At 44.0% G+C, this 13,204-nt stretch overlaps 1 protein-coding gene across 5 annotated transcripts in view; it reads left to right on the top strand.

The window, feature by feature from the left end:
- LOC121688002 (partitioning defective 3 homolog) overlaps positions 1 to 12,452 on the top strand; it is a 291,825-nt gene extending 279,373 nt beyond the window's left edge. For 4 of the 5 annotated variants that reach the window (XM_042067282.1, XM_042067284.1, XM_042067285.1 and 1 more), the window contains 2 exons: positions 5,294 to 5,424; positions 9,334 to 12,452. In XM_042067282.1, coding sequence (XP_041923216.1) covers positions 5,294 to 5,424; positions 9,334 to 9,811 — 609 coding nt within the window. In that variant the 3' untranslated portion in view covers positions 9,812 to 12,452. The remainder of the gene's footprint in view (positions 1 to 5,293; positions 5,425 to 9,333) is intronic. The other variant, XR_006024477.1, reaches the window with a different exon arrangement.
- The last annotated feature ends 752 nt before the right edge of the window (positions 12,453 to 13,204 follow it).

Below are 13,204 nucleotides of genomic sequence, written 5' to 3'. Positions count from 1 at the left end.
ACTTTGTTGTCAAGCTTGTTAAGATGTACTCTTTCGAGATGTCTTCCCAGAGTAGTTTCCTCATGTCAGTCTAACTTTTCTAGAAGTTCCAGAGGACTTGCAACTTGTGCCCTTTTACCGCATCTCTGATGAATCCTTCATGTTAGCACGGCAGCCCCAAAGAAAGCGTGTGCGCTCTTATTTGCCATAGCTCAGCTGTGTTGTTTGCTAGATCAATGCATCAAAGCCCACTGTCATTGTTGCTGCAGGAGAGAAGTTCAAACCCTTCTATTTGCTCAGCAAAAAAGCCAGAGCTGCCTGGGCTTAAAACGGCTCTAATTGCTAGCGATTGTTTACATTGTTGAAAGTCTTAGAGGTATTTTGAGCAGTAATAAAATACGGGGCTCTGTTGGGAGCTGGTGGTCTGCGGGATTAATGACTGGTCTATGGCCTTCCCTCTAAACTGTGCTGGTTTAAAGTGACAGGGCCATGTTCCCTGTGCAGGCTGGAAGTAGCTTTGATTCAGGTTTCACTGCATGTCAAATGTCAAGTTCTGACACATTTCTGTCAGGGACAGGCTTCAGGTTTTGCCACCTTTGTGTATTTAACATGCCAGATGATTGAGGTCTGGTGTTAGGTAAATTATTCACATTTATCAGCCCAATATGGTACCATAAAGAGAACATTTCTCAAAAAGGCCAACTGTCAGGCTTTACTACTTAGAGTACAATGTTTAGGGTTCAGTGGTCATTGCTTTTAAGAACGATAATCTACAGAACATAGTTCATAAACACTTACAGTAGCCCTTAAACAGTTATGTCAAGTAGAGGCAGGGTGGTAACAATTATACATGCTCTGCTTCCTTCTTCCTGTGACAAGAGCCAGAGTCTCACATGCACACATTCACTAAATCCACCTCCGAGCTTTCAATCTCATCTCTTCGACACCACTGAAAAACACAAAACACATACATACAAGCCTGCGAGTGTATGCCCGTTTGACGTTGATTTAGTGCTGGTAGTGTGCTGTTTGCTTTGCGGTCGTGCTGATCTGTTGTAAGCCCCTGTCATTCATCAAGCCTGCCTGATTGGTGTTAAAAGCTGACATATGAGAGAGGGAGAAGGAGAGAGAGGGAAGGAAAGAGGGTGTGAGAGAGAGAGGGATTGGTGAGAGAGGTTGATAGAAGGCAGTTGTGGACAGGCTCAGAGTTTTTCTCCTTGATCTCTGTGGGAGTTAGATCCTTTAGAAATGAATGTGGAGGCAGATTTAATCATAGGACCATGATTTCTCGTGTGTCCGCACTGTAATGTGTTTTGTTTTTTCCAGTGAAAAATCTGAATCACTATCTAATCATTCGATTTAGAATAAGATTAATGTACCATTTCAGAATGTTCCAGAATGTTCCCTCCAGGGGTAGCCCAATCAAAGCAGAGAGAGTGCAGCGCCCAGCGTGAGTGCATGAGCGAGGCTCCGTGTCAGAGCGTAGGGAGTGTCTCCTCTGTCTTTCATATTAGGCCTCCAACACCCCTGAGGCAGGGTAACGGTCCAGCCCGGGTCAGGAGAAAGAATGTTGGGGCAGCACTACAGAGCGACCAGTAATCGGCCTCAGCGTTTAATGCCTGTCTTAAACCTTCTCCAGTGTGCAGGCAATTAGCGCTGTCCAGTTTGCTTTCCCTCCCACATTGCTGCTTTTTGTTTAGTGGGGGTGGAGGGACTTTCCAGATGTTCATCGTGAGCAGCCTGTGTTTTCCAGAGGCTGGCTGTGGCGAAGAGTCATCTCTCTAGTCGGCCTGGCTCCTCTCTCCCTGTCTCTCCCTCCCTTTCCCCCTCTCTTTCTCATTTTCCCACTCTTCCTGTTTTTTTCCCTCTCACTCACACACTCTCTCTCTCTCTCTCTCTCTCTCTCTCTGTCTCTCTGTCTGTCTGTCTGTGTTGTGCATGGCCACACAGAGAAATATGTTGTTGTTATACTGGTCCCTGAACAAAGAGCAGAGAAACAGTCTCATTAGGTTTTCATTTATGTGGATTCTTCCCAGTCTCCTGTGAAATGCTGCCCTGGCAAAGGCCTCAGCTGGGCTGCCTATTAGAGCAGGATTGCTTGTTTCACACCAGGAAGCATTGCCTCTTCAAGTCAGTTATTCTGTGGACTGTATATTGTGTTAGTATTTGGAGACGCTGATGCTTGATGCCCTGATGCGCTTGGTGACATTCGTGCTATATTGTAGATGCGTCTTATTTCATCTGTTAAACTGCGGCGAAGCAGAACATGGTGGAATATTCTATCACGCTAACAATATTATCCCAACACTATTGTGCAGTCAGTTATGATTGAGCTTGTAGATGTTGGACCACTGTGATTAGGTGCTAGCGGGCTGAATTACTCAGTTCTTTTGTTAGTGCAGTTGCAGTGGTTTCCCATGCACCGTTTGTCCAGAGCTGTCTCACTATCGCACATGGCCCCACGGTTAGGAAAGGTTATCAGCATCGCACTAAATTAGCCTAACCCCAGTGCTCTCTGGCGGCCAGTAGAACAATGGACGGTTTCATACATAGAGGAATGCCTTAATGCGATAGCAGAGTGGGCAATCCGCAGATAACATAACTCACAACTCACATATCTTGATTATTCTCCCTTAAGAATGGGCGCCTAAGATTACTCCACATCCTTCTCGTTCTGTTTCGCAGATAAGATTATCTTAACTGAAGTAGAGGCTTGTCTTAAGTCTCTAGCAAGTCTGTAGTGCTAGTCTCCAGGCTTCTGTATGTTCATTCAGTGTGTTCTGTTGGCGTAGCTCCTAGCTTATGGAGGTTAAATATGTAGTATAAATGATTTATGGCATGACACCCTGTGTGGAGTCCCAGACTCAAGACCTTAGTTGTTTTCTGTTGAAACTGTATCTGCCCTGTGACTTGACTAAAGGAAACCGCCATCCAACTTGAGATTGTTGTCTTTGCTGCAGGAACTGAGCATCAGTCCCAAGGTTTCAACCACATATGGACTGGGGCATGTGGTTAATAAAGCCGGCGAATTGGCACCAAACTTTTCTTTCAGCTACTTTCCGTTTCCGTCTCTCATCTTCTGTCTCCCTCACTTCCTGTCTTTGTGTGTCCTTTTCCTTCTTTGGTGTGTAGCCTGCTTTTTATGTGTGTAGTCAAAAGCATTAGCAGAGAAATACCTTCCATATGTGTGCTGTGTATGTGTGTGTGTGTGTGTATGTGTGCGAGGAGGGACTCTGGAAGTCATTGTGTACCCGGAGACGTAAACAACAGTATATGTACAACATAGGAGGCCGGGTTTAAACCATCATGCACGCACTGACATGCTATGCTGCTGGCCCATCTGGACTTGCATGGATGGAATGAATAGGGGTTTTTACGGGTCAGACTCTACAGTAATCACAACTATTATAGTCTGTTTTTTATCTGCTTCAGAGGTCTTAGGTTGAAGTCAACATTTGCTCTGGGGAATAGCGTATTTTGGATAGCTGCAAATGATTTTCAAAATGGTCTCATTTGGAAAGCTGTAGAGCCTTCACAGAACAGATGTCTTTGTTCTTGTCTCATCCCTTTGTCTTTGTTTCTACCCTTCCTCTGTTCTCCTTGCCCTTCTCCAACCTTTTCTGTGTATGTACTGTACATGCAAAGAATTGAACTATAATATATGTATTCTATTTTATTGACAATATTTTCTTGTGATTGAATTTCACAGTGAAAAAGGGACATAGTTTAGATTTAATTTCAACAAATCCCATGGTCTATAAACCATTGTCATCCAGCAGACCGTCAAATAATCTGATTTCATGTCCTGCCTAATTCTATTATCCAGAGTGATTATTCCTCAAAGCTATGTATCAGGAATCCACAAAGTAACACTGTCTGTGTTGATAGAACAGGTACACACACACACACACCTTCTCATCTCTCTCCTTCAAGGTTATTCTCTCATTTCTTTAAATTACATTAAAAGTATCTTTGCCGTGGCTTAATTATTTTGCCCAAATGTAGTGTTTAGCCAAAATGAAATAATTTCATGTTGCCCGACTCTGAAATTAATGTGATATGGTGTTACGGACTGAGGCATCTCATGGAGGCAGACATGTTTTGCCAGTGTAATTGGAGAGACCCCCAGCTCTATTGCTTTGACACACATGTGTAATAGTTTTACTTCCATTCCTTGGTGAGGGCTTGTTCCTGAGTGACAGTTAATTGCACTGTTATTGCAGCTGTCTGTAGAGCTGGCAGAGACCATGTTCTTAATAGTCTATGCTGGAATAAATATCACTGTACATGTACAGTAGATAACCTGGAAAAGCAGGGATAAGTGTGATGAACGATTTTAATTTCAATTAAACGATTTTTAATTTTAATTTCATGTATGTTTCATGACAGTAGTCAAAGGTAGATGGAGCTATAAACTCAAGCTGAGATACAGATGCAGACACACACTCACACATCCAGTGACAAATCCAGTCAGACATTTCCTGCTTTGTCATATTGCATGCATTAGTCACAACTGTGATACTGTATCTGTTAGCCATGCCAACAGTGACCAGCATGCCAATTAGTAGCCATACACATCACCAGCACACCAGCCACACCCTTTGCATTACTCACACACTGAAGACCACTAAAGAGGTCAGGGATGTGTGCATGTGTGTGTGTGTGTGTGTGTGTGTGTGTGTGCGTGTGCGTGTGTCTATGTTTGTGTTTATGGGTGTGTGGTTGAAAGAGGATGTGCGCATCTCTGACCAAACTTCCTTTGTCGATTGTTGTTTGTCTAATTAACACATGCTACTCTTGCCAACACTAACCTTGCTTAATGATCTCTTTAGAGATGCTGCAGCGCAGTCCAAAGGGAGGCAACATGAAGGGGTTTATCTCATCTGCATGTGCTCTGTGGGGTGACTGACTGACTCAGTGGCCTTCTCAAATTAGATTTGATCAGCTATAGAGCTTTATTTTACAATTAGTTGTAGGTGTATGAAATTGCAAACTCAGTTAAAGCAGTTCTTCTTTGTGTGTGCGTGTATGTGTGCGTGAGCGCGCTTTATGACTGCATGTACGTGTGTGTTTGTGTGTTAATGATAGCATGTGTTTTTGTGAATGTGCATGTGTGTGACTGTGTGGACAGATGTGTTTCCTTGTGTGGTTTGCTGTTTACTTGTTTGTGTTTTTAAATAGTTTCGTACAGTAGTAACTGGGTGTCCATCTGGGTTTGTGGATATGTGTTTGTCTGTGTGTGATGCCAAGTGCGTAATGCAGCTCTGAGTAACATATGTGTGTGTGTGTGTGTGTGTGTGTGTTTGTGCTCCAGGCTAACACAGGTTCCTACACGCAGACTGGGCGGCACTCGGTGTCTGTGGAGATGCAGATGCAAAGGCAGAGGCAGGACGACAGTAGAGACACCTTCCAGCAAACCCAAAGACAGTACAACTCCCTACCACGGTGAGCAGCTCTCTCACTCACACACTCTCTCTCTTGCTCTCTCGCTCTCTATGACTACCCCCTCCCCCTCCTCCTCCCCCCTGTGTGTTATTCCTGATTATTTGGCAATTCCACATACAGTAATTTATTGTGTATTAACCGCATTGTATATAAACCACAGGACATGGTTTTATGCAAGTTAAAAAAACAAAACCATATTTATACCATATTAACTGCCATAATACACTACCCGTGTATTAACCTCATAGCAAAATCATTGTATTAACCCCGGTTAATAGTTGGGAAATTATGGTATCTATTCTTTATCATTTTTCATCTATTATATTAAACGCTTTTCTTGTTCTTATCTGCATCTCCCAGTTGCCTCATTTGGCATTTTCCCTTTAAAATGATCTTGAGCAAAAGCTAGATCCAGCTCATCACTGCTTCTGCCCAATTCCTCTAAAAGCATCACCATTGCATTCTCATTCCTGACGACCATTTTGTGCGAATCAGTTAAAGTAATTCCATTAGGCTGTAATGGCTCTCACCCTCTCCCTCTCTCTCTTTAATGAGTGTGTGGGGCCACAAAGAAACAGTGACTTACTGTGTCCGAATACCCACGGGGCGTGGGGAGAATGCCCCCCCCCTCTAAAAGCCAATAAAGGCTCGCTACAGCGACGTGTTTTCCAAAGGAAGTTTATCTTGGCAACCCCTACCATTCCCCCGAGTTGAGCTTCGGAGGGGTATCTGGCATTCTCTCCATCTCTCCTTTCCCTCCACCTCTTTCTTTGTATATTTTTTTGTAAATGTCAACACAGCAGCGAGGGACTCTTGGTCTGGGTGCATTTTTGTTCTCTCCTGAAGGCCCTCTCTGATATCATTGTCTCTGTTTTGGACTGTCAGGCTGATGGTGTGTCTGTCTTATGCCTGGTCTGTGACCAGACCCCCTACTACTGCATGTTAAAGAGCTCACCAATGCTGCCATTCTGCTCTGTCTTGTCTGTCTTTGTCTCTTTCTGTGTCTACCTCTCTACGTTACTTTCTTTAAACTTTTTCATTATTCAATTGTGTATTCCTACAGTAAATCTGAAACTCCTATGCTTGAGTGAGACTCAGCCTGATAAAGTTTGACACCGTGTTTGAGTGAATTTATTGCCGTTTCTTTGGGACATGTATTTTCCTTGCAGCGATTTTCCAGTCTGAAGCCCAGCCAGGTCTAGCATGCCGAGCTGAACCATTATAACATGGAAAGACCCGCTGTATAAATGGGTCCTGCTACAGTTGTTTTCCAAAGTATCAAATTATGTTCTTTAGGTAATTACCAAAGGAATTTATAGCCAGAAAGCATATGTTTGTGTGTGCGTGTGTGTGTGTGTGCGTGTGGGTGTGGGCGCGTCTGCATGTGTGTGTGTGTGTGGTCTGACATTATTGAGTGCCTATTTTTACTGGCCACATTATAGGTGTACCTTAGAAATACAAAATGTCCAAATTAGCCAGCAAGAAAAAGAATGCAAATGACAGGTCAGTGAAGGCCTCTGCCCACCAGTCATCATATGAAAGCAGGTCCTCGCAGAGCTCACTGGATCAATGCAGATGTGTCATCCAGTACTCCTGAGCCTGATATACTAATCAATAAGTGCACGGTGCACCCACGGTCTTCCCTGCCCTTTGACATGCCTCGCTCTCATCAGACAGCGACCTCATTCTGGACGCACGTCAGATTTGAAGAGGCAGGAGGTTCGGACCTGACAATTCCCATGGGAACGTAGTGGTAGACAGCACCCCCACCCCCCCCCCCCCCCCCCATGCGTTTCATCCAATAATCTCATACCATGCTCTATGCAGAGGTGGGGGGGGGAGGGGGTTAGGGGGGTTAGAGGGTTGGTGTGAGATGACTTTTGACCCAAGACAGGATCAGCGTCAAAGGCAAAGACTAGGGAATGGCTCCTTAATTAGGCATCAACAAATGTTGTGCATTCAGTCGTGATTAAGTATATAGCTGACAGCAGTAGTGAGACTCTTGTCTAACTGAGGCATCAGATTGCTTTTTCACTGAGCCTTCTTGTAGCATATTGATGAGGTAGTGTTCACATGTGCAGAGCCGGCTTTGGCTAATGAACAAATATGCCAATGGAATGGGATTTACTAAGACGAGAGAAAGAGACAGAGGAGATCCAGATGATAAGCGTACGCAGTGATTAGCTGTAATAGAAGTCATGAGAAATTGACCGCAGGTCTGACCAGCCATCCGAGGTATGCATAAATGAATGCAAGCACAAACAGAGACACAAACACATATACATCCACAGTGGTCTCCTGCTTTCAAATAAATACAATTTGGAGACCTCCAACTAAAAGAAACAGTGGTCTATGTAAGGTTGCATGTTTATTAACACCAGGTCTGTGCTGGGCGATACTTTATTGACGTATGTCTTTGTGTTTGTGTATATCCTTTGATAAACACCTGATTTACAACAGATACACAGAAAAACAGAAACCCCATTGAGTATAAAATAGCTGTCCCCTGCAGTCCAACATCCCAATTCGGTATGCTCTAGTTCTGCCATTCTGAATTCAGTCCCCATTTGTTGTTATGTCATTCCTACAGTTAAGTCTCCTTCTAACCAAAATACAGTGAGCAATTCTGCATTTGCTGTTGTCAAAAGACAAATAGTTTTGTTAGACGAAGGCACGTATATCTATTAATCATGCCCATTTATTCATCCGCCAGGAAGGCAGACCCCACCATTCATACCCACTCCACTTAGAGTAGAGCTGCAGGGTTGAGACGTGAATTAAGAAATAAACCTCCATATCCAACAAGCATCATGTTTTTGTAGGATGAGTCTGAGTAAGGGGTTTTCAACTGATTGTGAACCAGGGACCACCATTCTGACTAATTATATAACGCCAGGACCACCACTGAACAAAAATACTGATTCCCACATTGCAACTACATTACTGAATCCATGGTCAGGGACCACCAGCAATGTCCTCACAGACCACAAGTGGGCCGCGGACCACTGGTTGAAAACCCCTGACCTACAGTACATACCAGATATCCATTCTCTCTCTCTTTCTCTCTTTCTCTCTCTCTCTCTCGTTCGGATACACCATTGACACAACATTGAACAAATCTATTCATCTATTTATCTGAATGACGTGCTTTCATCACATTGATATGAGTGCCTTTTTCATATCAGATGGAGTTGTCACTCTGTGCAAAATAGCGGCGTTTGTTTCCTGATGTCTCCTTTTTATGCAAGTCATTTCAGTGGAAGACCTTGACAATAGACTGTGGTGTTACGTGACTGCAGTCAGAGTGTGCAGGCCCGTTGTGGCATGCTCAGCCATTAAGTGGAGAGAATAGGCCATCCAGAATAGAGCACGCGGTCCCTCACAACAGTGGGGGAGGAAGGGCGTGTGGTGGGTTGCGTGCCAGACTTAATGTACGTGTGTGTGAGTGTGTGTCTTGCTCCTTCATTGTCTTGTCACAGTGTGATCTCCGAACCCCTTTTAAGCGCGCGACGCCAACCGAGTGTGAATGGAATCTTCTCTCTGCAGTGCTAAAAAAAATTGCCTGGCGTCCATGCTGCTTCTACACTCAAGCATCTAATGGAGGATAATAACGGTGGCTGTACTGCCCAAGCGAATGGAATGGGGGAGTGGGGGGGGGGTAGCTTTTAGCGGCTGCGCCGAGGGGGGGGGAAAGGGGTGTTGCTATGGTCTTCCATCAGTCAGTCAGAAGACTGGCGACGAGAGACGTGCCCATCAATGCGGACGTCAACATGAGGCAGCATTTACTGTCTTGTCTGCTCAATGGGCCTGTCTGGCCCCTTCTGAGAGAAATTATTGGCTGGAGAGATGGATGGGTGACTGTGCAGATGGATGAGTTTAAACATCTTTTCCCATTGTGTCCACTTGCAGGCATCCTCGTAAGAATCCTAGCACCGTCTCTCAGGATTCCTGGGATCGCGTGTACCCGCCAGGAGAAGGCTTCCAGACGGCCAAGGAGAACCCGCGCTACTCCAGCTACCAGGGCTCTCGCAACGGCTACCTGGGCTCGTCGGGGGGAGGAGGTTTCAACGCGCGCGTGCTTCTGGAGACCCAGGAGCTGCTGCGCCAGGAGCAACGCCGCAAGGAGCAGGAGGCCAAGGCCAAGCTAGAGAGCAGCACGAGCGCCAGCGCCACCCCCAACAGCTACGGAGAGCCCCAGGGGGACGCCTCGCACCCCCACCCCCACCCCTACCCCCACCCCCACTCCCAGTCCCCCTCCCCCTCCCCAGGCCCCCTCACCCCCACCAAAGGGCCCTACCGGCAGGACGTGCCGCCCTCCCCCTCTCAGTTGGCCCGGCTCAACCGGCTCCAGTCTGTGCAGGAGAAAGCGCGGCCATTTTACTCCTGAGGAGAGAAAGGGAGAGCAGGTTGAGAGCACGTAGAAGAGGAGGAAAGGACTCGCAGAAACCGCAGCAATAATGACATTTGGAATGAGAACAAGCTTGTGGAGCTAGTGAGCTTCAAAATTGTGAGAAACAAAAAGCAATTTTTATGGGATAACTGTTTTGTTTTTGTTTATTCGTTTGTTTATTTGTTTTTTTTATTATCTGGTTGTGTTTAATTCTGCATCTTCCACTTGTCTGTGAATTTGTTGTTTTGGGGACTTTGCTTTGTGAAGCTATTGTTTTGATACTTTGGTTAACACTACATCTACCCCCTTCTTCCATAATCTGTGCCTTGATATGTATGACTGTATGCATGCATCTATGTGTGATGAGGCCACATGTAATGTAATGTAGAATGCTCTGAATTTAGAAAGCTGCAGCTTTTTACCCTGACAATCGGAATGATCTTCTAGACGTTCCCTCCAAGGCCTTCCTCTGCATTTGGACACTCGCACAAGCTTTCCCATTTCAAGTCCAGCTCATGAGAGACATTCAGGAGGTACTGTTCTGTTCTTTAGTGTGCATGTGGCACGTAAGGACGGGGTGTTATGTGCGTAGTGTATGTTTCTGCACCTCTAAACCGTACCCCAACAGGAGACACGGCAGATATTATCACATTAACCATGTGTACTACGCATTGTGTGTGTGTGTGTGTGTGTGTGTCTGTGTGTGTGTCTCTGTGTGTGTGTGTGTGTGTGTCTCTGTGTGTGTCTGTGTGTGTGTGTCTCTGTGTGTGTGTCTGTGTCTCTGTGTCTGAGGGTATGCACACGCGCCTGCTGTGTTAACTAGCATGGCTGAACAGTGGGGGAGCCCTTTGGCTGAGGGTCATGGACGTAAGCCTCCTAGGAAATCCTCTCAATCTCAGTCACGCTCTTCACTTTGATTCATGGTCATTGGCTCTTCCCTCTGTGTCTGTTTTCTGTCCCTTCTCCCCACTGTTGTCTGTTCTCCTCTCTGGTCTTCAGACGAAGGTGATTCCTTAGATCCTCTTACACCCTGAGTGGCCCCTATCCTGGGAATTCATTTTGTATAAACAAGGTCAGGGATGTGTTATTAATTAATGTTACTCATGAAAAATTCATTCATGTTCACTTGGTTGGGGGTGTGAAATGTTAGCTTTTGTGTTGTGTATCGAATGGCTGTGTGTCACCATTGCTTTCTGATGTGTGCACGTATGTATCTGAGTGCAAACGTTTGTGTGTGTCTGTGTGCAAATGTTTGATTTCTTTGGCCCTCATCTTGACTTTTGGATGAGGTTAACGGTACCTTTGGCACAGTCTCCCTGTTAGGGTTGACACTTTTCCATGCTCATTGTTTCATGGTACAGGTTAATGGGACCCTTCCCACACCGCTGACATGTATTAAATTGCTCGACACAGAGGTGCTCATGTTTCCACAATGTAGCCTGAGCCTCAGACCCAGCAATGCCTATCGAAACCTTGTTAAACCTACTGCCATACCATGACAAATTAAGACTTTTGAGTCGAAACGTTTTAACTTTAATTTGAATCTACATTGGACAGGCATTGTGGGTTTATGTATTGTAGGTACATATTTGAGTGAGTGTGCTTGGTCTGTGTCTGGGTGTGTACGTGTGTGTGAATGGGCAGGGCGGTACCTGCCATACGATGTTGCTGTGCGTATGCACAACCACACAGAGATCAATAGTTATCAATAGTTCATTTTACCTAGTCACTCTATGTGTAGATGGTTTAGAGCAACTGACTTCTCTCTACACCCCCCCCCCCCCCCTTATTTTTCGACCGTTTAAGCTTTAAATGCTGCCCGTCGAGTTGATATTGTACATAAGCATGACTGTAAGGATGCTACATATATGGGACATCTGAAGCACTGCTTTTGCCATCTAAAGTCAGAAGCCATCTAAAATGAAACAGAAACAGGCACAAATGGCAGACACTTGCCAACGTTAGGTTTGTAGGTTATGAGGTGTTGTTTCCTTCTGAGGTGTGTGTGTTTGTGTTTGTGTGCGTGTGCGTGTGCGTGTGTGTGTGTGTGTGTGTGTGTTTGTGTGCGTGTGTGTGTGTGTGTGTGTTTGTGTATGTGTGTGTGTGTGTTTGTGTGTTTGTTGATGGTATGGGAGCACAAATCCAGCAGCTGTTTTTGGTACTTGTACCCTTTTCATATTTCATATGGGGTGTTATATTTTAGCCCTGGATGTAGTTCAAGTGCCTTTAAGGGAGAGATTTTTTATCATGTTATCATGTCATCTAATGCACATTGTTTTTATCTACATGCCATAATTGTTTTTTTGTGGGTACGACAAATTGTTCTTTTGTGTTTTTTTTATTTCCACAATGCTTTTTATTGTAATCAATTGAAAAAGAAATGTATATGTAATTATGATCATAATAATATTAATAGCGAAGGTGGTAATCCTCTTCACATTGTATTTTAAGGTATTTTTCATAGTCTTTTTTTTATCAATTAGTTACTACGGTGACCTGAGAGAACTCTTGTCTGCACAGTGCAATTGGTTTTTTACAACTTTTACTTGGTGTATTAAAAGTGTAAACAGCATCTTTCTGTGTACATATCAAATCAAGAATAAAAAGGAAGGCTGTTTCTTTACAAGTTTACAATGAATATTATGGATGATATCATTATTTTAACAAGACGACCAACCCTCATATAGTTGTTCCTTATCATTCATTCAGTCATTCAGACTGAAACATGTATATTCTTTGTATTTACCGAACATTAACAGAACTACTAAATTGTTAAACCATATCCCAAAAAAGAGATGCAGAGATTCATAAACAACCATAGGCAGTAACACAACATTGGAAACGTGTACATTTAGAGACATCCACTTAGAACTGTTACATTTTTGCACCCATGAACGTCACTCTTTTTTGTAATTAATCTTTGTCAGAACTAGACAATCTTTAGGGTCCCATGGTTTAAAACATGCTCATTGTATAATTCTGTAGAATCTGATTGTTGTGACTATTGCCACATGCAATCATGGTGTAACATTGCTTGCTAGCAGTTTTTATGTACTGTATCACAGGAACAGTGGTGACACAGTGTTAACCTGGTAATTAAATATATTTAAATGAATGTTCCCTTTCAGACTGTTCATGAATGTCATTGGGGAGAAGCTATATAATGAGATAGATAATGTCCAACCAGCTGGTTAGTATCACAGAACAAAGCCTTATCTTTCAAATAACAGAAAAATCACAGAGTCCATTGCACATAATAAATGGTTTCTATCTTTTTAAGATTATTCAAGTTCAACTATCTTTCTTAAGAATAGTATTGCCTCTGTGCTCTCCTGTTAACACTAGGGGCTACATACTTCAAACATGAGATTGAAGTAGAGGAAGAAACAG

This window comes from Alosa sapidissima, chromosome 17 (assembly GCF_018492685.1).
Source record: "Alosa sapidissima isolate fAloSap1 chromosome 17, fAloSap1.pri, whole genome shotgun sequence".
Lineage (NCBI taxonomy): Eukaryota > Metazoa > Chordata > Actinopteri > Clupeiformes > Clupeidae > Alosa > Alosa sapidissima.
The sequence above is the reverse complement of the archived record's forward strand: the minus strand, read 5'-3'. Positions and strand labels throughout refer to the sequence as shown.